General features: G+C 40.9%; 1 protein-coding gene across 3 annotated transcripts in view; it reads right to left on the bottom strand.

The window, feature by feature from the left end:
• Positions 1-1,938: 1,938 nt before the first annotated feature.
• DGCR2 (DiGeorge syndrome critical region gene 2) overlaps positions 1,939-26,924 on the bottom strand; it is a 50,075-nt gene continuing 25,089 nt past the window's right edge. For 2 of the 3 annotated variants that reach the window (XM_074920947.1, XM_074920949.1), the window contains 8 exons: positions 21,773-21,898; positions 19,314-19,524; positions 18,262-18,338; positions 15,530-15,706; positions 13,311-13,514; positions 8,732-8,884; positions 7,811-8,047; positions 1,939-7,033 (listed from right to left, as the gene is read on the bottom strand). In XM_074920947.1, the coding sequence (XP_074777048.1) occupies positions 6,792-7,033; positions 7,811-8,047; positions 8,732-8,884; positions 13,311-13,514; positions 15,530-15,706; positions 18,262-18,338; positions 19,314-19,524; positions 21,773-21,898 (1,427 nt within the window). In that variant the 3' untranslated portion in view covers positions 1,939-6,791. Of the gene's footprint in view, positions 7,034-7,810; positions 8,048-8,731; positions 8,885-13,310; positions 13,515-15,529; positions 15,707-18,261; positions 18,339-19,313; positions 19,534-21,772; positions 21,899-26,924 lie in introns of all 3 variants that reach the window. The other variant, XM_074920948.1, reaches the window with a different exon arrangement.

Raw genomic sequence — 26,924 nt, 5'->3', positions numbered from 1 at the left:
CTCATGACATCAGGCAGCTGCTACAGAGACACGTTTGTCCCTGAGACCAGCAGCAAAGGAAGGGCTGTGTCCCATTGCCTGCAGCTGAACCAGCATCTCGTGGCCTGGAGCAGAGATGAAGCTCTGGGAACTGTGCTGGTCCAGGTCCAGCAGCGATGGAGGCGGCTGTGGTGGCAGCTGCCCTCTGCGGGCACAGGAAAGGGAGAGCAGAGCCTTCCACGGCACCCGCGGTGACAGTGACACTGCACACTGGATGGCATTCAGCAATGCGGCCACGAGCAGGGCACGGGGACAGCCCAGCAACGCTGCGGGGACTTGTTCTGCAGCACTCCCAGCAAACACTGCAAGGCCAGCAGCTCACAAGAAAGCAGTGAATGTTTCTAGGACCTGAGCTCCCAACGCGGGAGTGTGGGCAGGCGTCACCAGGGCCAGGACTGCACTGTGTGAAAAGGAGCTGCACTCTTTCCCTGCACCCAAAACCAGTCCCTCTCATGGCAGGCTGGGATCATGAGGCCAGTTTTTAGTTTTTAACTACTTCCCCCAGGTAAAGTGAATTTGGCTCTGGAAAATCCAATTCCAGGACTTGTACTGCAGGCCACTGAGCTGTCACCAGGACAGGGGTGAGGGGCCTTGTGGCACCGCACCCACTGCCCAGGGTGCTCAGAAGAGGTAGGGGTAGGTGCCAGTAGCACAGCTTTGCCCACGCCAAAGGGACCCATCTCTCAACCAGCATGCCGACCACATCAGTGTTTGGAATCTCAAGTTGTGTTGCTGTGAGTAGGTACGACAGGACAAGTAACTTCCACAGCAGCACGCAGCAGCGATGCTGAACACACCTGGCTGGGACAGGAGATAGGGCTGTTTGACTCAGGTGTGGTGCCGCTCCCTCCCGTAACCCAGCAGCCTGCCAGCTCCAGCTGTGATTCCACATTACCAAACCAGCACACCTGTTCAGAGAGGCTTATTTATCAGGCAAGTTCTTTCATGGGAATGTTTCCCGCTATGAGCCAGCTTTATTAAATCATTGAGTTTTCCAGGCTCTTGCAGGAGGGGCAGCATCACCTCCCTGTTCACTGCAGGCCAAGGGGCCTGGGGCAGGAGAGCTGCCTCTCCCCCTGCACGCCCCGGCTCATTTCATTTCCCCAGCTCCAAGGGGAACCGCCATCGCCAGTGATGTAAAGCAGCTCGGGGTGGTTTGAGCAGAAACGCCACCTGCTGTACATCTCCCTGAATGACAGACAGGTTCGGGTGCCAGACGGGAAACCCCCCGCACACCCCAAAACACGGCTCTCGGCCAAGGCTTCTCCTGCCAGGCACCCAAGGTCACCCCAGGGCCCCCTCTCCAGCCCGCAATACCACGTAGGGAGTGTAAAACACTGCAGAGGGAAGGGTGCAGTACTCAAAACCTTCCTCTGGGAATTTGATGAAAAGTTTGGAGCCTGAATTTTGGAACATCTGAAGAGGTCAAGAGAGCCAGACCTCCTGCCAGGCCTTCCGACCAGCATCCCCGCTGTTAACACCGTCCCCCCCCGACACCACATCAACACTCTGACTGACTCGGTTCATTCCCCAGAGCCCTGCCAGCCCTCGCCAGGAGCTGGGGGACTCAAGGGTCCCCCTCACACCCAGCACAGCCACCTGCACCTCCTGCCCAGGGACTCGGCCTCTGCCCACAGGTCTGGAGAGGGCAGAGGGACTTAGGCTGCCCTTCAGCTTCTTGGGTATACAGCCAAGACTTTCTTAAAATTACACTAATATAGGTAAATTCCACTGGTATTTGTACACAAAGAGTCTTTGGCAGCCTCCCTGCTTGAAGTTAAATGCATCTATTGATCTTTTTGCAAGATCACAGCTCAGAAGCGTAATTTAACAAAACCTTCCTTCGCAATGCCGAGGAACCACATTGATGCAGAAATCAGGAGACATTGGAACAGGCCATTTCTCTTACAGAACACAATTTATTTGGCATTTGGATGAAATGTTTCTCACAGCATCTTGAGGAAAAAAAAGGAAGATTAGTGCCAACCCCAAATAAAGAAGTTAAAACAAAAAACCAGTGTCACAGGGACTGAATTATTATAGTATCAAATTTAAATTCTACATGGTATTTCACAGAATATCAAAATCTTTTATACACTGCCACAGTTAAGTCCAGTCACAAACCAACTACACAGGAGAAGCCTGCAAATGCAGTGTTGGCTAAAATTATTTTCCAGGAGAAGGTAAAAAGCAATGTCTCATTCTCTCTCACAGCCTCCCTTCCCAGGCATCCACCAGCCCGACACTCGGGCACGGCGCAGCACGGCCCCGCACGCAGCCTGCAAGCGCAGCATCTCCGCTGGTATCGACTCCAACCCACTCAACATTCAAGGTGCACAATACTGGAAAATTAAAGCTATGTTGTACCGTAGCAGGCAGGTAATGCAGACTGTTGTTAGGGGAAGCAGATCTTTGCCACCAAAAGCATCTATTCCAAAGAAACACCTATTCCATTTGCAACTGGGGAACGTCAGAAGCAAAATGCATGAATTTTGATTTGCCTCCTCTACACTCATCTGCTCTAATTTTAGGGTGCAGCTCCCAACTTGTAAGGGAAATTTAAAACAAATTTCTGTACATTGCATGTTCCTTAGCTAGGGAGAAAAAAATATGTTTCAGCAACTGAAAAAAAGGAGACATGTGTTATGGATTGTATGAGGCAATTATGACGTCAGTGCTTTGCCACTGAAAAGCCACATCTGAAAGACAAGAAACATCTTTAAAAACAGCTTCAAATTAATTTAACATTAGATGGGAAAAAAACAGTAATAATTACTGATCACAAAAACATTTTCTTCCTAAGTGATACTTGAGAGGTGCATGAACAGGCCATCACCCCACAACACCTGTGGAGGCAGAGCACCCGTTGACTGTAAGATGAAGCCTTCAGAAAAAGTTTTCCACCTACTTCATTCTTCTTCTAGATCAGCGTCTTGGCATGGATGGGTAAAGGAATAGTCTGAGGCTCAAGACTAGACAAGAGCGAACATTAAGCAGACAAGCTGTACATGTGAATGACAGTTCTGATGATCTAGCACAGAATGAAACCCACCATCCTTCTAACATTACTCTACAACTCACCTAATAGAGAAATTAGAGGCTTCTGTGAGACCGTGTACAGGTACCACCGGTACCACCGACAGAAGTGACTACCTAGGGCTGTTCTTGAAGAACAGCAGAGACCTCAATATGGCACCACAGTACGTCATAAGGACGGGGCGTCGAGAACCTGAGGAGCGGTTCTGTCCCAGGCCACAATGGGAGGCGCGAGCCCTGTGCAGAACTGAGCGCTGCGACTTCACAGCAACTGCAGCCAAAGACATCCTAGAGAAATGCTGCAGTAATGCCAGCTCCTCCACTGGGGCTGGAGGGGTATTTGGGATGTGTCAGTAGTTAAGAAAAACATCCAGAGGAGTAAAGCGGGGGAGGGTGTGGGTGGGGTAGAGTTCACTGTACAAAATAACTCCAAAGATCTCATCAATCGAATGGCCATCAAAACAGAAAGGTCTTCCTCAGGCAAGCATCAACCCTCTGTAATTGGTGCTCAGGACAAACTGCTTACCAGTCACCTTGCCAAGGGCAAGGAAGGTTTGCTGAGGAGTCAACTGCTGTCAAGAAAACAACTCTTCCCCAGTTGGTCCAGAGGTCTGAGTAGTTGTGACGTTTTCTGCTACAAAGGCTCTTACTCCAAGAGAAAGTACTCAATGTGAAAAAGCTACATTAAAAGGAAAAAAAAATGACAATTTTATTGCCAAATTAGAAGCTCACTGAGAGGTAAACAAGCTGTACTTAGTGAGCTGCTCCGTTCAAGGCAAAATTTCCCTTGTTTACAGTTAAGATGAAGAAGGATAGGGGAAAAAGAGAGAAAAAAGCAGCCTCCGTGCCAATACACAAGTGGGAAAGGCTCAGAAGCAATGCGGAAAATATCACACTGAGGCTTCTACAAAGAAACTTCCATTTGGAATAGCTATAACCAGGAGCCACCATGAAGTTGCCAGTTGTAACAGAGCTTATTTTCAAATAAAATTCACCACAGAACTGACAGTAAAATTAAAAAAAAAAAATTCGAACAGATTCCCGCAGTGTTAGGAGAAGTGTGAGGTAAGGTATCTGTTCACCTCGGCCACAAAACACAGCTTCAGAGACTAAACCAAGCCAAAAGGCCTTTTGTTATTGCGCTAGGATACTACAAAGAACAAATATTCCATCTGGCTTCAAAAGAAATTGGAAGTTTTCTAGTTTGCACTGCTAACAAAATATTTTTCAGGAACAGATTGTAGTAGCATAGACTTTGCATCCTACTTAAGTGTACACTATCACACCCTGTCCTACAACAGAGTGTAGCCAGCTTGAGAGAAGTATTAACCCTAAGAGCCTAGTTTATATCCCAGTGCTTAGCTTCACCTAGCTGGACACAGCACAAAGGTTACCGTCTACAGTATGTATATGTATATATATATATATATCTCGCCACCCAGAAACACACACGCACACACACACATTCGTACCTATAAAACTAAAGAAAAATCAGTACATACAATGTATAAAACGTATGAATGTGCTCAAAAATGCACAAAACCCGCTTTATTTTCATACTTCAGAAATGCTCAATAATTTGTACGCATGGTTCTGACTACTGCTATCCATCCACTTCATTAGACCAGGACTTGAACTCAGAGGAGGAGACAGTAAGAGATCCCACAGGGAGGAGAATTGCTCCTCTCGTTTCGTACCACTGCTGTTAGAGCCAGTCAAACCAGAGAGCAGGACGCGGGCGGTGGTACGGCTCCAGCTGGAGAGGCTTCCTAACAGTGCTTCCTCCCACTCGTGTGCCAGCAGCGCACCCCACAACTGTGATTCACGCTCTGCGATGGATTCAAGATTGTTAGTAAGTGTCTGAATGTCAAGACACCAGATATGATCCCAATAATGAAACTCACAGTTTTCTGTGCAAAAGGAGTTGAATTGTCAAGACCCATCCCCAAGTACAGTATAAGCCTATAGGCAAGACAGAATAGAAAGTAGCAGCATATTCAACGGGGAAAGAGTCAGCTGCACTGGGAAACCACAACAGTGGGTTAGGATTTGTCATACAAGTATGATTTCTCATCATTACTAGAAAAATAGATCACATACACACCCTCATGCAGTGTTTTTTTCCTGTCCCTCTAGGCTTGTACCCTTCATAAGGTAACAGGAGAACATTCACAAGGGACATTCTTTACAAATTCCTTATAATTCATCTCATCTGTTGACTGCTACAGTAAGTCAAGGAGAAGCAGAGGCAAGAGAAGGATGGGGGGAAAGGGTAAATTATTTGTACACTGAAATCAAACTTAAAGTCACCTGTAAAGAGTATTTTGCACTCATTACCAACACCAACAGTGCTTGACTTTAGGTTTAGTGGGGGGGTGAAGGAATCTTTTTGCCATCTGTAAATTAAGAGTTCAATCTGAGGGGGAAATTTAAGAGGACATATCAGACTGAAACTGATTTATTAAGTACACCAACCTCATTATAACCCCTTGTGGGACCTGGATAAATGGTTTGGGGGGCACAGGGGAAATCTCTAGAATAGGGTTGGCAATTTATGGGACTTGGCTAAGAAACAAGTGTCCAATTAGAATTAAACATCACTTACAGTGCATGTTGATCACTTTTTAAATTATATTTGTAGAACTGTAAAGAAGCAAAATGGAAGGGAGGAAACACACTTAACATGCTAAATATAGCATGCAATAAGAAAAGCAAGAACAAGGGTCTTTATCCAGGCCAGTCTTGTGCAACTGTTCACTGTAAAGGAGCTAAACTACAAAGAAAAATACCTCAAACTTCCTTATGGGATTATAACAAACAGGGGCTTCATATAGTGAAATCAGACTGCATCAAAGTTAATTGCTCCCCGTCCCTTCCCTAAAGTACTACCTCACATATGTGAGGATTCTACCAAAGGGACCCAAGCATTACACAGACTCAGTTTTCTTTATGGGCCAGAAGTTTACCCGACAATACCAGATTTTGCAGCTACCAACAACAAATAATTGCAATTGTAAATCCTAGTTTTCTTAGTACCCACTAGTCATATATTGCGTGGGTCATTCATCCTCCAGTCTCTACAGTGTTCTGAAACAGCAAGGCAGATCAAGACACACAAATGTTTTATACTGCGTAACTCTTACTTGGTGGCATGTGTTTTAGCTCCTCAGTGTTCCCGCTCTGTAAAACAGGCCCCCAGCCCCTTCCCCTGCAGTCCCATCTTCTCTGCGTTTTCCAAGTGTAGCACTGAAGCAAGAGAGAAAGCAAGTGACTGAACGGTGACTGCCCCCACCCTCCTTTTTCCATTGTCTGTTCCCTGGGTCCAGTGGTATCCAGCCAAATCCAAGCAGCTTTTTTCTGATGTAGATTCTGTTTCCTCTCAGGTTAAGGGGAAAAAAAAAAAGAAACAACAAACAAAACCCAAAAAAACTACCCATACTTTTCACCTCCTTAGAAGTCAAAGGAATTCTCTGCACTCTTTTCCACAGCCAATGGAAAAAAAGAGCAGTTGTACAATCCATATTTACAGGACAAACCGATTAGTGAATGAATAACAACAGCCAAAAAACGAGAGGCACAATTCTAATCTAGAACATAAAAGCAGTGTTCAGAAAACAAAGTGGAGATTCCTTCTGAAGTTCAAATCACGGATTAGTGTTTGTCTGTGCAAACAGTTGCTAAAACTATTTCTGACTGGCAGTCGGCTTTTTGCTCCTTTATACAATGGTATTGAGAGAACAGTGGCTGTGACGGCTGCCCGTAAGAGTTTCTGCCGGTGTGTTTTCATTTAGCGGTGTGTCAGGAGGGACAAGAAAGGTGCTGCTGTCAGCAGAGTCTTCCAGCTCCACTGGAGAAGGACCAACTGAGGGAGGAAGCGATCCCTCTGTAAGCTGCGGGGATACATCACAGTTTCCTAGTGATGGAGGACTGCTTTGCACAGTCTGAGAAAGAACTCCATCTGCAAAGGACAAAAACCAAGCAGAATCAGAACCTGAAGTATATAATTTCCCATTCCCAAGTAGGTTTACTATCTGCATTTCTGGAAGCTCTGAATTTTTCCTGGTTTTGCATTAATGCACAAAGAGATGACACCGCAAAAGAGGAAAACTATGCAGCAAAAATAAAACTTCAATATATAAATAAGATATTTGCACTAATCAGGCTCACTTATTTTGTGAGATATGCTGCTATAAAATCCCAAACTGGGATGATTTCTACAGTATGTGAATATCACAGCTGCAAAACTGAAGAGCACTGGATGAATCATTAGAAAGTGGTATTTTTGGTCAATTTTTGGGGGGTGTGGGTGGGGGAAGTGGGGAGGAAAGAAGATGCTGGATATATTTTATTCAAAATCTCTTGTACTCGAAATCTGTTCTACTTTTTAACACCCATCTCTATAGACCTGTCTCCAAAAGACCAGAAAAGGTACACCAGCACAGTGGAAACTAGACAACCAGGTAACACATCCAAGGTAAGGCTTGAAAATAGGTAAGGTCTAAGAGTTAAACTGCTTGCAGTATGGATTTCAGGGTATCCAAAGAACCTTTGAGAAAAAACAAGCTTAATGATACATTTTTAACAAAAGACTTCTCTAATGTAGAAATAGGAGATTTTACCTTGAAATATATTTTCCCATCACAATCACTAAAACACATGATTATAGTTTAAAAAAAAAAAATCTACTTTCTAGCCAAAATGAAAAAGAAGAAGAGAGAAGTTATTGCCTGCGTACCTGGAGTGGAACAAAGGATGCTGTCTGGATTGACAGAAGCCTCATAAGGAGGAGGTGGGTCATCTGGATGTTGAATATCTGGGTACTTGTAAGCAGTATAGGGTGGAGGTGGATCATGGAAATGAAATGCCCCACCTTCCCCATCATCTGAAAGATGCAGTGGAGTAAGGCCAGTTCCAAAACCATCGGGACCATAATCAAAACCAGGCATCCTGCGGCCCAAGTTAAAATGGTGCACTATTTCAAGAGAAGAGAAAGTAGTAAGTGACTTTATACCATGCTTTCTTCTTCAATTTAAGGCAGATCTCAACACCTTTTTCCACTTTTCACACCCAAGGAACTCATGTCTCCCAAAGACCTAAAAAAGTCTACATAACCTATACTAGTCAACTTACTGCAGTTACACAATAATACCCAGGCCCGCCTGCTCCCAAGCTTGTTTGTCCTGCATCACATCTAAATTTGAACCTAACCTCTTCAAACTAAGGAGATCATTCACACATAGAAGATATTACAGATTTGGACCACGTACAAACAAAAAATATTTTTCCATTATTGGCTAAAAAAGTTCAGGTTTGAAGAACCTACTATGACACACATATACAGGCACAGTCAAGCAGGACTGTGACATTTCTCACTTTTATGTACCTCAATGTGTCAATAATAAGTACGAGGCACAAGGTAAGTGTTGACATAAAAGTTTTTTCTTTGAATGTGGAGTGATTCAGAGAACCAAAACTTGTACACATCATGAGCAGTTCATGCAGCCAGTATAGAGCTATGTTCAGGTACCGTACTGACTAGAACTTATAAGCAGACTTTCGCTCATGTTTTCCACAGATTTGTATTTCTTCTGCTCTCTTTACTCTTAAGCACATACACTGCTCAGATCAAGACTCATTACAGATACAAGGTACTTACAATTTGCTCCAATCAAAGACTCTATGCGCTCTCTCCGCCTCTGGCGTAACCGGTGGACCATGAAAAGCAGCAGAGAGAGGATGAGAAAGGAGGAAATGCAGCTAACGATCAGACGCATTCCACCAGCCATCGAGTCAAACAAACTGTTGCCATCTGTTACATAAAGCATATAAAAGAAGTCTGTTACTTTTGTTCAAAACTCATTTTTCTTGATGTTCTTCTGTCAGTAACGGAAAGCTAAAAGTAGAGAGGAAATTCATTAACCTGGTTTAACACTTCTCCATATTTCAAAAATATGTAAGAAAACATTTGTAAGAAAAGTATGAATCATCAGGTGATTTATCTTTCTATTGCAACAAGATCTAAATGTTTCTAATAATATCTTAATCAGGAAAAGGGACAAAATGTTGAAGGCTTCAGGTCTCTGAAAACAGGAAAAAGGAAAGGTTATACTAAAAGGAACAGCAAGCCTGGATGCTATGGGAAAGGCCTGAGAACTAACATATCTACACACTATTTTTCTACATGACATCTGGACATCTTAACATTTCCAACAACAAAATCTCTAACGTCATTATTGCCAAGATGTGGTCATCGAAATTCCCTCTGTCATTGATTAGCACACCATTAAGTGATAGGAACTAGAAATAACATAAAAAGGTGAATCAACATGATAATCATTTTTTAGGAACTGAAGAGATTGAGGTAAACAGGAATTGTATCTTTTTCTAGAATCACACAGAAAGCAAGTGGCAGAACATGAAACAGACCCAGGAGCTTAGGACTTTGAGAGCTCTATACCACTGCTAACCAGATCCACACTTGGATGTTGTGAGCAAATTATCATTGTTCTACCAGCGTCAGACATAAGATATTAATTTTTCACAATTCAGCTAATTGCACTTTATTATGCTTAAGTAGCATGCACACATACCCTACACAAAGAAAAACGACCTAAAAATGACATGTGGGTTCCTTGCACCACTTTCCTGTTAAAAAGCTCTGAATGAGAAACGCATCCAGGTTAGGTGTGGATATGAAACAGACAAAGTGGCTGCACAACAGGGTCACCTACTGTTCCAGGACACAAGCAGTACCAGGTACAAAGCCCTCTCCCCAGCCACTGCAGTGCCACTGCACTTCCTAGAGTGACCAGCCAGATCCTGGCCACCTCTCCTTTCCTGCACCCACCACAGCTGCAAGAGCTCTCTCAATACTTTTCCTTTCACTAACAGCAACTAAAGCTATTATCAAAGATTCCTTACAAAAGAAAGCGAAAAGCCTCACAGAAATTATATGTACTGACAAATGCTAGTAACAGAAAAATCCACCTAATTTATACATTGTTGAAGTACATGGCTAACAGGCTGGTATTTATTACGTAACGCATTCTTGGCAACAAGAAATTAATTTAATAATGCACCATGCATGGAGTTCAAATGTTACACCCTCTCAAATCTGTAAGTGCAATACAAAAGCCTCTGTGATGTCAAACCTTTTATCAACTCTTTCTGTCAGAGCTTCAACCAAATGCAATCACACATTGACCAACTAATACACCTTCCTGAACACCACAGACGTGCTGTTGTTCCTCCTCAATTTTATGACAATGCTGACTTCAGGAACATCACAAATGAGTGTTAATAACTGCCTTAAATAAAGTGACTTAAGTAAAATATACACGCAGGCAAGCATGATGCATTCCTGTAGGTAGAAAGCCTGATGTCCATGTACTCTCTTTAGGGCAGCTACCAGTGCAATTCTTGGACCTTCTGGGGCATCCTGGGCCTCTATCACACTGCTCCCAGCCTGTCAGAAATCCTAACACTCAGCCTAGTTGGCTGGATAAACTATTCTCAAATGAAGTCCTAGCTTAAAAAAAAGACAAAGACCCAACTTGTACAGAACAAGGTAAGTCATCACAGATATTTCCAACCCACAAACAGATTATTTCAGAAATGCTGAAATAATGTTTTACACTCCATACAGTAGTAATATCCTATAACTGAACCAGCTTAGTCACTAAGGAAGCTTCTATACCATCAGCTCTTTCAATGTATTTTATTTGTTACCTTTTCACAAATAAGGGTTGTAGATCTGTCTAAAACAAGAGCCACGCAGAAAAATTATTTTCTACCATATCCATGGAGTGGCAATAGAGACTACCTCAGTTTCAGCATTAGTACATGAAAGATTTTCCTCTGCTATTTATCTTCAACTAAATGAGGAGAAGCATCTTTCAAGAGAGTATAGCTGTGATTGCTCCTACTACTGAAAAATTCCCCTACTACCAAGTCCTTGAGTAATATTCGTTATCTACTTGTAATCATTGCTCACCCACTCACACTGTAAGGCTTGATTACCTGCCAACCCAACAGCAGGATTTATTCCCCCCCCCAGGCCTCTCCTCAGGTGATTAATTTACTTATTGTTGATTAGTAAACCATTTTCTTTCCTCTGCAACAGAGCTTACGGAAGACATATGTAAGAACTGGACAAAGATAAATACATTAGTTTTGTCATCTGAAATAGTCATTTACGAACACCCACAAGGAAAACAAATGCTTCATTTAAAAATTTCAGTGTTTATCACTAGCTGAAGTAACTTCATTATGAAGGAAGTTTGACAACTGCTTGATGATTCTTCTCTCAAAAACTGTTACTAAAAAAAATAGAACACTTCAGGCAAGAGTATAATGAAACAGTCTTTTTTAGCATCAGTACAGAAAGAAGAGCTTAAGGATCAGAAAGGATGTGGTAAAATACACTCTTCAAATCAGTATTCATGAAATATTTAAGGCCCACAGCAATAAGCAAGGATTAAAGAACACGGCACGAGGTTATCCCAGGTCATCTTGTCCTGTCTGCTGGATGACATCGTTCCTGAAGACAAAAAAAAGTGAAGACAGTCTTAACTCTGCTGATAAGAGCGGAATACTCCTGCTTTTTCCCCATTCTTTTGATGCCTGCTAGCTGATGCCTGCAAGCAATTGGTGCTAATTGCTATAAGGGGCCTCAGACAAGAATGTGCCCAAGGACATAATTTTTGCAGCTGTGATGGGGACATCCCAGGCAGGGCAGATAAGCCAGCAGACACCTGTGAAAGCCAAAGATAAAAAAGCTGAGAAACTTTACAGCCAGAGCAATGAGCCAAGACAAGATCTTATATGAAGAAATACTCAAGAGTTCATGAAAAGGACACTAAGAGACATCTCTTCAACAACCACTAGGGACCACCACAGACCCCTGAAAACCCCTATGGAAGCCCCTTAAAGACCCTTCCCCAAATTTTAGTATGCTTGCACAGTGCCTTAACATATGCATTAGATTCTCTGGAAATAGGTGTGTACTTCTTGGAAATTATATGAATATTAATTTTTTTAAATTGTATATAGTAAGTGGGCCTTTGGCTTTCAGCATGCACTTTAGGTAGAATAATCCCCTGTGCATCCAGCACTGCAATAAAGAATGCCTGCCTTCTGAAACTTCAAACTAAGTCTTAGAGGGTTCTTTTGAGGCCAAATTTAAGGTAACACTTTCACCGACTGACCTGCAACACTAGGTACAATCATCTGCTAAGCTTAACCCACAGAATGAACGTGAATGACAACAAGGAAGAACCAGTGGCCTGTAATAATTAACTTCTACAGTTAAGGCAAAACTTTACACTTTAAAAAACAGACCTGCAAATTTAGAAGCCAATAAGCACCCCTTTTTTTTGTAACAGACTGAAGTAGAAACCTCTGATGAGAAGAGTTGACCTGTGTTTTCGACAGGAGTTCAGAACCTTAGTTTCTTAGTGCATGCAGATAAGATTATTTTAAAATATCAGGAAATGGTATCACAGAATGCTTGAGGTTGGTAGGGATGTCCCGAGATCATTTAGTCAGCCAGAGCAGGTTGTCCAGGTCAGAGTCCAATTGGGTGTTGAACATCCCCACAGATGGGGACTCCACAATCTGCTCAACTATTTGACCACCATCGCAGTAAATTCCAAATAAGATACATTTCTTTTCACAAGTCTCTTTACAGAAAAATAACCTCCGCAAAATCTACATCCTCAAATGGTGACTGACAAACAGTCCAGAGTCAACTGAAGACTTTACTGATCCAAAAGAAGCTGCACTGAGATCCCAAATCCAGTAAGCAAGGTTGCATGTTCTGATTATTCTTAAAACTCTGCTTCCCACATTATCCCTGCATGCAAACTTCTATACACATAAATACTTATGTCCAAAAAAGATGCTTTAATTAGTGTTCAAGAGAAAAGTATTTTCATAAGTAAACATGAGAAAGGAACCATGCAAGACACTACTAAAAATCCACAGTAGTGTCAACCTCCATACACATAATAAGCAACTGCTTCTCCTATATAAGTAGCATCAAGATGACTATTTCTAACCCCAGCCTGAAGTGCTTCATTCCTTGTGATTTGCGATCTTTGCTCACAAGACACTTGTACCCAGCTGTATCGAGGCATTGAAAGGGTGTATCATTTCAAACAAAGTTATACTCAAAGATAACCAAGTTGAGCACTGAACTCATTTTTCTTGACAAATCTGTAGCAGTCAACTCTTACCTGGGTCTAAACATGTAAATTTGCAGCACTCCTTAGGGTCTTTGCGATATTGCTGACACCCCTGGGGCCGTTCACACAAAGCAGCCACACACATTTCTGGTTCACCGTTGTGACATGTGCAGCTCAAACAGGGATCATTCCCTTTTGGAGTGAAATAGTAGCCTTCATCAACAATGTTGTCTTTGATATCAACGCAAGTCTGGCCTAGAACAGAAAAGCACATCAATATCCAAGTGTCTGTGAGCCTGCCAGACAGGAGTCCAGTTTATTCTGTTACATTAAGTGATTTGTAAACATACGCAGACCATCAGTTAAAAGCCATGCCTTCACATTAAAGCAACTTTGAAAAGGGATCTCCAAGGAGTGGGGAAGATAATGGATAGTCTGGAGGCACACAGGGATGATTTACTGCTCAAAGTTGACAAAGTGAGTTTTAAAGTATTTAATGGAATTGACACACTTTCAGGCACCCTCTCCAAGACACGGGAGAACAAGAAGTTTAAGCTTCACTGTCAATGTCTGCTGCAGCTCCCTCCCTCACTCCTGGTACTCAGGAAAACCTGAAGCTTCTCTGGACCAAACCTGAAGGACACTCTTAATAGGCAGGCCTAAAAAAAGGAAGCCAAGCAATAGTACTTCCACCGCCCTAGCTGCATCTTGATCCCTGACCAGTGGAGGTAGTTTAGGTGCCTTCTGTCCACTGTCCTTTCCTCCCACTGACCTAAAGGCAGGTACTAAAACCAGAGAGAAGGAACACAGATAGCACTGGGAACTGCCAGCTGAAGCAAGTGCTCAGGGAGGGTGGCCTGTCCCCTCCACCCTACGCTCAGGTCAGCTGAGAAGGTCCACACAAAAGTTCAGACTGGAAGAGACCTGAGGTCTCCAGCTCAAAGCAGGGTCAGCTATGATGTCCCAACAGATTGCTCAGGGTTCTACCAAATCTGGTCATAAAAACCTCTGAGGATAGAGACTGCACAACCTCCCTGGGAGTCTGTTCCACTCTTGACTACCCTCATGATTAAACAGTTTTCTCTGGCATCAATTCAAATCTCTTGTTTCAACTTAACATCCCTTGACTCCTGCCACACACCACTGTAAAGAGCCTGCCTCCATCTTCTTGACAACTTCCTTGTTAGGTACTGGCAGGCTGCTCTCAGGTCCCCTGGAAGCCTTCCCTTCTCCAGGCTGACGGAGCCCCATTCCCACTGCCTCACCTCGAAGGACTGGCACTTCAGCCCACATCACCATCTTGCTGGCCCCCACTGAACTCACCTCAATTTGTCAAGGTCTTATCAACAGTTTTCTTGCACTGCGACACCTGAAACCGGACACAACATTCTTCTGCTCAACTTATGCATCTGATATCCTCACCCTCTGGTTAACATTTTGGCAGAGCTACTGCCTTTCTTACATCATCCCACAAAGATGACTGAAAAGGTCATCTTTTGATCATCATTTTGACTAAACAAACACATGTCCTTCAATACCAGATTCCAAGATTACATCTCAAGGTAGGTAAGGCGACACCCTGTCTTCCTAATTTTCAGTATTTCAGGTGCAAAAGCAGGGAAAAAAGGGCTGAATTTTCCTCCTTTGCCATTCTGTAAGCCTTTTTCCTGCTTTAAACAAAAAGCAACTATAAAAACTTCAAGAACTTGTAGTAAAGTTCAAGAACTCTCCTTGCAAAGCAGTACCATTTATATGAGTTGTCTTAAATATTACCTGAAAATACTGCCAATATCCCTGTTGGTATAAAGCTTTTTGGAATAAAAAAATGCAAGATACAGAATGAAAACCATTTTTTTCACTTTAAGCCAGTAGCTCCACTTGCTTTTTTTTTCCCCCTAGGTTCTAATAATTAGCTGGAAAGAATTTAATAGAATTTGCTATATTCACAATAAACCAGAAATAAGTGTTTCTTCATTTTCATGTGAAGTTAATAATCTAAGAGTGATATTTACTAAAAAGACACTTTTTTTTCAAGCATCTTTTAGGGCAGATATATCCGCTTAACCATTTTTTAGTGAAAATCTGCACTGTGGCTGACAACCACACATTATGATGTTCTTATTTAAGCCAAGCAAATATTTAAAACACACACACACTTTTTTTTTAATTCACTGGGCAAAAGGTAGAAAGGATAACTAACCAATTTCCCCATATTTGTTTTATGCATATTTAAACATGCAACATCATTAACTGAACTAAAACCAACTTACTCCTTTTGCAGAGGAACGAAGATTTCTCATAGCAGTTTTCAGCATACCAGCTGTGTAAACCATGGTGCCGAAGGGTAGGAAAATGGAAACACTGAAGCTGGGCACAAAGAACGTTTTCATTTTCAGACATAGCCGTACCAAAGATAGGGTCAGGGGGTAAAAATACTTCTGAAGAGCCTAGAATAAGATGCATTGGTATAAGCAGCCTGCGGGTATGCAAAGCTTTAGAGAGGCTCTAATGTCACTCATTTCATGCACACCAACTCTGCTACAAGGCCACTGTCTTCTAGTTTTAGCTTCCATTAGCAACATTCCTCTGGGGGAAGGCAAACAGCAGGGAGGGAAGTGGTGACTCAAAAGAGGCTGCTGTTATCTAAGTACTGGGTAATTTTGTCATTCTGCGCCAGTAGGAGTGATGTTCCAGTATCTCTACAAGTGCTGCTTTTCAGAGTCCCACGGGGTTTGCCTGCCAATAGTTATGCATCCCTTCAAACAGCACTGAGTTTGGCCACACTTGCTACTAGCGGAGCAAGAACCCATACCAATCTTGTACCTGGCACTCCAAGCACCTACTATTGCTTCCGAAGACGTGCAAACATACATCCACCCCTGCGCAGCACACTGCAGAGCTGCTCCCACACGTCTCATACCACTCATTCAGAGTGCAGAGCAGTGCTATGCAGAGAACAAGGCTGCAATGCCACTTCTGCTGCAGTGGTGGTATGGATTATTTGGTTCTGCCAACTGACATAATTGTTAAGAGACTGTATTGAGATGGGTTCCTAACAGTGCAAGACTTCTTGAGAGCATTTTATAACTTTTAAAATGCTGTTTCTGACCAGTGTCTTGCTTCACCATTAAATCTGCTGGTATAAAAAGTTGCAGAGATTAATGGGAAACAGCAATTGTGAAAAACAGCCTATTTTATATGTTTTCAGAAGCTTACTTTCCAAATCTGTGCTTAAACATTGATTTTAACACCTCCTGCAGTTAACAAATTACAGTCTTCTCACATGATAATCCTTTCAAACACTGTTAGGTATGATTGTTTTAATTTTTTTAAATGCAACTAGGTCCTGCTATCATTTTTTGAGGGCTTACCTGCCACACCTCCCAATAATGGATTAAAATTTCCAAGCTATAGGACTCTAAATCACTTTTCAAAGAGACTCTAGGAATTCAGAGTCTGCCTTCCTACAAGTCAACGAAGCTTAAGTAAAGTTTTTTAGAAGCTACTGAATGCTACAATGTACTATGATGTACTTTATTTCATATAGATATCTGTTTATTACATAGAAAACTTGCGAACAAAAGAAGATATGGTATTGAGAAGGCTTATATATAACACATCATATGAAATAAACCTTACGATAAAAACAGCTATCATGATTTTTCTATAATTTATGCCTCCTTGGTTGTAAACACTGTCAGCAGATGGCAGTGCAGTCAATTTTCCAAAGAGCAAAGAAAGGTCCTTTTAAGGAGACTGTGTTGTTTTATCTCACTTAGGCTTCACAGAAGAAACCTACCTATATAAACAGTTTTGTCCAGACCAGAAATCCCTATTACAACAAAAAGTTGGACTTTCCTCCCTCCCTTTCCCCTGCTATCCAAAGACATCTTTAGGTGCTTTACTTTAACGAACTAATGAAAATGTTCCTGCCTTCACAAGAAGGAGCAGTTTCCTCTGAACATTTAGTCAGCTCTGTTCACATAAATGACAAAAGAAATCAATATTTTTGTGCACGGCAGCACAGTCATTAGAAAGCTATGCAGGTTTCCACCACTTTCCACGTATCAAATGAAGTATTTTTCAAGACCCAGCTGTTCAGCAAAATTCTGTTCATAATTATGTATCTGTACCTACTGGACAGTTTTCCTTCCAGATTTTCCATTACTGAAAATTGTACATGAGAAGAAAACTATTCAGATTAGTTTTAAAACACGACACTGGAATTCACAGTGCTGATACTTAAAAATACCCCTTTGTTTTAAACTTTCCATTACATAAACCAGTACAGCATTTAGACGTTCAATTCTACACACAGGAGTTTATATAGTGACTTTAAGATTAACTAATCCCCCAACTGATTTAGTTAAAAATAAAAGGTATAGAAACACAACTTTGCATTTTCAGCATATGGAGCTGCTTGCTTTGCAACTGAAAAAGTTCAGCCAGTGATGCCCATCAGATTAATGTTCAGTTTTTCATATAAACAGCAATTTATTTCTGTGATTAGGCAAATTTTGTGTTGGTTTAAGTAAACTATATGAACTATCTTAAAATTTTAAAAATCTGGGTAATTCTGCAAAATTCAAGATTTTTAAGTATATAAAAATCCACCAATTTTTAAAAAGCTAAAACCTCAAATATCCTACACTAGTCTGTGCAAATACTAGAATCAGGAATCAGCAGTTCATCTAGACATTCACCACGAAATCCAAGAAAATAAAGTAGTTTCCTTCTTCTCAGCTTAATCGAGGGGAAAGTCCGACCAAACTGAGAAACACATTCTTTCCACAAGATGTCAATGTGAAAAACTATGAAACGTCTTACATCTAAAAAATGACATGTGTATCAAGTATTAAACTCTGCTGTTTTGATACTGTAAAGCAAAGCAGTTCCCCTATACTATTTCAACACTATCACTGAAAGAAGTTGTTCTTGCAAATTCATGCTTTAAGACAGTTTCTATGAGCTATTTAACTAAGTAATAATTTGAGAGGCCTACCTTTATAAGCTACTTCCCAATGACCTTCTAGAGAGTGATTTCGATTGGTGATCACATACTGATATCCAACCCAGAACCTACAAAAAACATTAAGTTAGATTCCAAAGATACACACCAAAACCACACTAACAAATTAAAATAAATTACACAGAACCCTCCAACGTCTTTATACTTAAAAGCTAACTTTCAGAACATTCTGATGATTTCTTTAACATTTCAGCCCGTATGTCGGCAATGTAGAGAGAGGCTACAGTCAAGGAATAGAGGAAAATATTTGATAATATTTTCACTAGAAGCACTATAGTATTTTAGTATAATACTATGTTTACAAATAATAACTCACCATGTCTTTTATTTCTGCTCATAATAAGCACCTTATTCTGTTGTTATGGCAGCACTTCAGTATCTCAAACCCAGAAACCACACAAAAGCATCCAGAAGTCAAATATTTTATAAACAACTTATGTCAGACTGTTCTGGATCAAACCATCTAACAGTCCAGATATACCATTACTGAACCATTCTTGGTGATCTGTCATGGCAGCCCATGAGACAAAAACACACAGGCAAAAAAAAGGAATTATGTTTGTTGTTAACTAACAGAATGAAATATCTAAAGACACCATAACATAGTTCTTGCAACTCAAAATGGCTTTGTCTCAAACTTGTAGTCTTTGTTAGAGCTACTGGTACTTAATGGAAACAAAAATTCTGTTGAAAAACTTAAAGAATTATTTCTATACAAGGTGGTGTAGCACTAAGTCACTGTAAGATCCATCTTCCCTGTTGCAGTCCAAGAATACTAGTACGTTGCTGAGACAGCCTGAAGATAGGAAGACTCTGTTGAATTGTAGACTATCCGTTAATGTTAATTGAAACATAAAATACAGATGACCACTGCCAAACAGTCAACCAGCATGCTCATACTGGGTTATTAGCCTGAAGCCAATTTTATCATTGGATTTTCTAAGCAAACTGAACTACCAGCATTCGTATCGCACAGAAACCATTCTCATGTAATGTGAGAGCTTTGTCCTTTCCCTCCTACTCACCTACGCTGGTCCTTCCTTACAAATGTTTTTTCTTCCAAGTCCCACTCCTGTGCCAAGATAAACCTTAGCTCTTGGTCTGCAGTGAAGGTAGCAAGGGATCCATTCACCCGCTGACATGTCTGCACAGCGTCCCAGTAGTTCTCCCCATTTAAATACACTCTATAACAGCTGGCTGTGCCCTCATAGTGGTGCCATCCTGTTGGGCACTTTCCTAGGAAACATGAAGAATAGAAGGGAAACCATTCCCCCCAAATTAGGATCTTCAAGATAATGCATCCTAATCAGTGTAATGCATAATTACTTGGACGTGTACACACAACATACTGCGTATACTTCACCTCACCGGGAGATGTATGTATTGCAGATCACAGAAGACTTACTTCACTACATCTTTTGATAAAGGAATTTTTTTTTAATATTTAAAAAGATGCAACTCCTAGTAATGTTTCGTTGCACTGTGACAGCCTTTTAAAGTCTTTAATTAAGACTAATGATCTACTGTGGAAGATATTTCCCTGCACATCTTTATAAATCCAATCAGTTCGATCAATTCAAGCCAAAACAAGCAGCAAGAAGCAGGAAGAAAAAACCAGAGGTGGCAAATTTAATGATTCTGCCTTGCTATTACGTGGTTAGCAATACATCCAACTTGCTATGAAGTTTTCAACCTACTTTTACAAATAGTCTCAGTAGTATTCACATAATCCTGCTCCATAGTCAATCACTAAAGACAATGGGGGTTCTGGGACAGTTGTTTGCTTTGGAAAAACATCTCTGCAAAATGGATTTTTAAGAAGGTGATGCTGTGAACTGCTGTCTCTGCATTCTCTCAGTTAACTCAATTGAGGGAATACACAACAAAGGCCTTGAGGCATTTCTGGGTGAAACGGGCCCATGGGCTTTTGACAGACATTCTTGGGGGTGATGGGTAACTAATAGAGAATCAGAGACAGGCAGAAGAAATTCAAAAAGACATGAAATATGATTTTAGCACCTGCATTTGCAATATTAACTTGCACAACAACTAAGAAAGGAACTTTAAATTTGCAAACTGGTCTATGTTTGTTGCATGCTTTCACAGAGTTCTTGTTCTCAAGCCTCTTCATTCTCTTCAGAAACAGTGATCTTTATCACCAAATAATGAGATACAAACTCAGACTTGAAGCCCTTTAATTAATCTTTCCTTATTCTCCATTTATATTTTTAAGATCTACTGTTCACATCACTAAGATGGGACAGCATACAGTATCAATAAGACTGCAGAGCATATTAGATATTGCAGTATCAAATTCTAAATTGCTTTATTGTCCTCTGTAAATTTTACTAACATAATTTAGCTACTGGAATCCATGATAAATCAAAATACCTATTTTAATAATTTTTGTCCAAAATAAAAATCAATGAAGAGGTGAATTTTTACTTTCGCTAATCACTTGTCTTTTTCAGATCACCATAGTCCAAAGCAACCTTTCCCCAACTACTGCCATACTGTCTTTCCCCCATGTCCTCTTCCTAACCTGTCCCATCCCTCCCTCCAAGGCTAATCAGTGCTGTCTCACGTTCCCAAATCACTGGATGTCCCTGAAGCAAAGAGGGAACCAAGGTAACAGGGAGAAGGCAGGGAAGACTTAGATGCTTTCAACCTTGAGATGTTCAGAGGCAGCAGTCACTACAAGCTGTGATCAGTGGAAAGGACACTTGCAGGACATTTATAATGCTTTAGATCAGGCTGGGACTAGAACGCTAACAGTGGCACTAGCTATGCTGCAGGTGAGAGGATAGGATGACATTGAAATGATATTTTTGAAGATTCCTGACTGCGTGATGGGAGTAACAAAACCCACTCAAGTGCCACATGCTTCCTTGACAGACTGTCTTCAGAGAGGCAAGGGAAGAATTTCCTGAAGTTCCCCACTCCCTAAAGAATATTTTTCCCATTAAAAATGATACAACACTCACAACATCAGAGATTAACTTAATTAACTAATAATAGTGCAAAGTCTTTAAGATCATCTTCAAAATTATGTCAGTCAAGACCAAACAATTTTGGTTTGCCTCCACTTTCCAGGGGATCAATCCTACACGCAAGCTCACATCAAGAGACAAGGGCTAGACTATCACCCCTGCTGCAGGCTGAAACCATCACTTAAACCATGGACTTACTTTACTGTAAGTGTAGTTAGTTGTAACAGAAAATTGCAACTCTGGTTTCACAAAATCAGGATTAATAGGGAAGTAGAGTTCTTTGTATGTATTGTCCTGCTATATAAACTATGCAGTACAACAGGACATACATAAAAGAAATGTACGAAAACCTTAAAAAGCACTGCACATGAATAAAATCTAGTCAAAAAGCTATGCAAGAGAAAAATCTGTTAATTTCCCCTTTAAAAGAAATAGCCTAAATTGCTAAACTAATTAGCAGAAAGATGGCCCAGATTTCCCAGTCTGCAACTTACTACTAAATCGGACAGGCTGTGCCACATTGACAGTGTGAAAGCGGGTTGTCTCTCCTCCTCTCCCTCGATTGTGCCTGGAGTCCACATTCTCCTTCCCATGGTAAGTTCGCTGGTCCCCTGTCAAGCCTGGGGACCAGAAGGAATAGTCAGTTGCAAAGTTGTAAAGACAGATTTCATTTTATTAAACTTTCTCTCAGTCTTAATTCAATATATATGAGATTAAAAACACAGTCAGGTAAACAAAGATGGCAGATCCCTTCAATAGCAGCTGGGCAATTTTAGATGGTACATAACTGAAATCCTGCAAATGAACAGAACCAACAAGCCATTACATGAGCCTTGCGGACTAAGCTAAATATTTTGGCAGATTCTCAACCGCCTGCAGTTGTATACAGGACTGGACACTGGTCATTTCAATTGCTGCAGCAAATGCATCATCCTCAGTGCATTTTATCTGTTCGTGTTTCAGAACTACCCACTCTCCAGCTGCTTTGTTTCTCAGTTGTGTGTTCAAGGATGTAAGACAACTTCTCCAATACTTTTCCAACACATTCTCTGAGATCTAGGACAAAATTAAAACCAGGAAAGAAAACCTATCTTCAGCCACAAGAACAAGGTATTTTGTTCACTCAAGCTTCTAAAGAAAATGTTAGTTCATTATTTCTGAAACAAAAAACATACACACTCTCATCTCAGTGTCAGCGCTTCTAACAGGCATACATGACAACTGGATTCAGTAACTTAAGAACACCACAGTATAACACATTATTCCAGAAAAGGGGCTGGGAGGCTCCATGTGCCTACCAGGAGTAAATAAGGGACACACATTTCATGGAGATGCTGCAGGGTTGGCCATAGCCAGCAAAACTAGCAAGATCCTAAGTAGGAAGGCTGGCACAGGGGTGGGTAGAAACCTTTGAGGAAGATGGAGATGAGCACCAAGAAAGATTAATTTGAAAACAAGGGATTAACCTTAAAAAGAGGAAAATGAAGAACTCAAGAATGCAAGCATTAGAAATATCTGCTAGCATGTTATTTAATACTACCAGATGTTACTAAAGGTAATACAGTCTAAAGAGCTATGCAGACATTAATTTCTATATAAAAAAAAATCAGCTTATTTTCCTTTAAAGCTGATTAGCTCTATTTAGCCTAGCTAAAGCAAATAAACCAGTCATCATCCTAAATAAAGAGGAGCTACATAGTTTATACAGGCTTAACTACATTTGTACAAAATATATTCAAAACTATGTCAATAAAAATTCCCCCTTTCAGGCTATCTTTAAAAAGCACAAAGTCCACAGCAGTTTCATGATAATTTACACCCAGAGCTGGAGACTGGTGTATTACCCGGGGGGAAAGACCTCTAGAAGACCCACCACCAAACAATGCACTCCGTGGAACAAGTGTTAGCACCAATGAGAGGGAAAAAAAAAAAAAAAAAAAAAAAAAAAAATCACTATCTGGAGCCCAGTAACAGCAGAGTAGCTTTGCATTCATCTGGCTCTAGCACACTGAGTTTGCCCTGGGTTAATGGGATAAGCAAGGGATATTTAATTATCATGTTATCCCAGGAACTGCATGTCTACAGAGATCACCCATTAAGAAACGGCTGTGCATAATACTCACATGCCCTTACAGAAATAAAGTAGTAATTCTACTGTTGAATGTTAGAATATGCCAGTTATCACAGGCAAGAAGTTTGCACCAAGAAATGCAGTTAGCATACATTTCAAAGGACAAAAAATGGTAAAATAATTTGACAGCGAAGATCACTGATTTTTTTTACTTTAAAGGCCGATCTACTTTTAGTTTTAGAATTTGACTGTTCTTAATGCTAATGGTTCAGTAGCAATATTTACACTGATTTTCACAGAAATACTGAGACACTAAAAAAGCAAATCTTTAATTATAGTAAGGCTTTAAAGATAGCACTAACTAATATAGGATGTCTTACCAAAGATGAACTGAGTTCAGCATAGGAAGCTCTATTTTCCTATGGCATTAAATGGTAACAGCTAAACCCAAAGAACCAGTAAGAACCAAATGCATGAAGAATTAGTTCCCTTTCAGAACTAAGAGCAGATGCAACACCATATGGCTGACCCTCCACGACTAAACAGAACGCCCACAAGGACTTAACAATTTACCTCCCCCCAGAATAAAACAGAAGTTCACAGGTTTTAAGATGTGAGGTTAAGAAAGGGTTACTTGGGCTAACATCTTAAATTGACAGAATTTATACCAGATGCCTTGAAAAATAGCTACACAGATCCCACACAAAGTGAGTTCAATCAGTCCTCACCCAGGAAGCAGGACACTCATTCCTTCCTCAGCATCTGCCCATGTCAGCAGTCTCGCCACTGAAACCAGGCAGGACTGAAGAGGCAGAAAGCAGCCACCACAAGTCACTTCTCCTTCAAGCTCAACGCTGTCAGCTGCTTAATAAACTGTTGCTCTTCAAGTATTAAATTGCTTCTGTTTGACCTAAATTTTCAGTCTCAGAGAAGTAACAAGGACAAGTTTTTCCAGGGCAGTAAAGAAAGAGATGCTAACAAGCCTCTAAGTCACTTGACTGCCATGAAAAGCTGTGTAGATTCTGGTGGCAAAGAGGTAATTGGATTGGTTTTCTATTGTACATTTTCAATATTCTGCAAAAGATTTTTCATGTACTTTACTGTTCCTGTTTCCTTCATTAAAATATTTTTATCTTTAAAAACAAATCAATAGTGCCATAGACTGAACTTTAATATAACAACCTAAGCCAGAAGATCACAACCTAACCATGTGAGTGTTTAAGAAAAAACATCATTTTTATTGCTTATGGGCATACTTAACATTCTGAAAGCTACCAAGTCTTGAAAGATCAGCTATTTTCCAAAACCTTTATTCTTCTAAATACTACAACCACAAACAATAACAGTAACAGTAGTATTTTTACTAGCTGAGACAGATAGTTCTGTTTCTTTTGACTTTGTACAATTATACCGTAAATGTAATTTGCGTGCTAGTTGGCGGGGAAAAGGGAAAAAAAGGTTCAAGGAAAAATTAAGGAGGCACAATTTTTTTCTCCCCTTGAACACTATAGCATGATGGACACAAGCATCCTCCAATCTGTTTCCAAATAGATCAAGTCATGATTAGTATTCACCCAGCTCCTTCCAATTTACAGTTGCTATCTAATTCACACTAGCATGATTACAGTCTAAGTATAGTGCTATACATCAAGAAAGTTGTCCAACACTGCTGATTCTGTGACTATTTTCAGTTGTTTAAAACTACAAGCTACCAATTCAGAATGGAAGTTTGCCATGCTGGATGGCTCCTACTACATTTCATATCGGTAAACTTTTCCAGATTTGAATCAAAATGGGTCAACAATTGTTCAGAACAAAAAATTAAGGGATTGGAAGGGGAAGAAGTTTTGCTTATATTTCTATCTTCGAGTTGAACAAGCACCGTCGATCCAGTCTGCAAACACAGCCCTGCTAACTCACAGAAAAAGTTTTGTGCAATGCATACAAGTTTTGCTGTTCCTGTTGAGGACATGGAAAAAAAATGGAGGGGGCAAACGCAGTCAAGTTTGAGTCTGAAAGAAATATGAGCTTGCCCAAGCTGGAAGGAATTTGGTTATATTGTCCATACTCTTCCATGTACATCCATGGAGATTACTCTGCAGCATTTATCCACAGGATCTCATCAACACATTCTTTGCACATGGTGTCTCATTAGGGAGGGTAAGCCAAGCACACAAGCAGAGTAGAAAGCTCCTTTTTTGTCCCCCTCAGGCCTCCATCATTCAGACCAAGTAAAATGAAGCAAGCAGCCAAGTAGTGCAATATGGAATGTGAGCCAAGGAGCTGAGACCACACAAAAGTGAGAGCTGGCACCAGCTGAGACGGGAACAGGCTAGAATGTACACGTGCCGAGCAGCACTGCATGGAGGAACAAACATGACGCCAAATGGAAAATCATTTGGGGGAGCTAGAAGAGATACTGCAATCTGCCACACATGCCGAAGTCTGCTTTGCACCGAAAAGAGGGAAGGCAGAGAGAAGACACTGACTGTAATTTAAAGAGGCCCTTGTAGGGTCAGGATTCATAAAGGGGTGAATACCGGATTTTGGGGAGTTTCCAAAGTTACTGTGTCACAGATAAATCACTCAAGCCAAGCCTTTCACAAGAATGGATGTACTCTGTCAAATTACATCAAAGTTAAACTGTTTGTGAAGCAACCAGCTCCTGTCATACCTTATTTGTTCCAAGATTTGAGTTGCTCCTGCTTAAAAACAGATTCTCAAAACTTACATAAAAAGCTGCCTTGTTCCCTAAGCTTCAAATTTTCTGTCCGGCACAGTACCTACTAAAAGCTTGGAAAGCTTTTAATTCCACTTGGTAATTTGAGAGGTGAGAGAACTTCAGGATTAAATCCAATTTTGTGCCTAAAGATTTGGAAATACAGTTCAGAAGTCCCCAGAGAGGAGTGATTCTTCTCAGATCAAGCAGCTCCACGCTTTGCATTATCAATTGGATTATGCTAGGAAATAGATGCCAACCAAGAACAGCATCCTGCTGTGCTGAGCACTATTCAAAGTAATAGACTGACAGTAAAGAGCTTATAATTTGAACACCATAAAGTAGGGTAAAAAGGATGCATCATACAGGAGTTCAACAAGGGCTCAGAAGAGGTGTGGAAATGATCAGAGGTTTTTATCATTATTATCTAGCTTTAAAAAATGAGATGTACTAAAAGGTACATGAATATTAACAGTCACTTCAACCAAACACAGTGTCCCTGGCAAAATGAAAGACAAAGCTGTTTATGATTGCTGCAAAAAGTGTGTTGCAGCCGCTGCTTTATCAGTTACTGACCATATCTTCAGCTGGCTCCACAAAGGAGACTTTCAGACTCACAGATGATATAGTGCCTATGCACTGGGGCAAGTGACCTCCAAGTCTGCACGTTTCTTCCTGACACACTATCTGGGGAAGTCCTTAAGAACAGTATACAAGGTGACTTTGCACAAAATCAGCATTTACAGTTAGCTTCCTAGCAAGATTGTTTCTGTATGAAGTTAGGCTTCCAATCTCAACATAAAAACGTGTAAAGTCAGACTGTTTGCCACAGAACTGCAGAGCAGCTCATACTAGT

This window comes from Athene noctua, chromosome 17 (genome assembly GCF_965140245.1).
Source record: "Athene noctua chromosome 17, bAthNoc1.hap1.1, whole genome shotgun sequence".
Taxonomy (NCBI): domain Eukaryota; kingdom Metazoa; phylum Chordata; class Aves; order Strigiformes; family Strigidae; genus Athene; species Athene noctua.
This window is presented reverse-complemented; position numbering and strand designations above follow the sequence as displayed.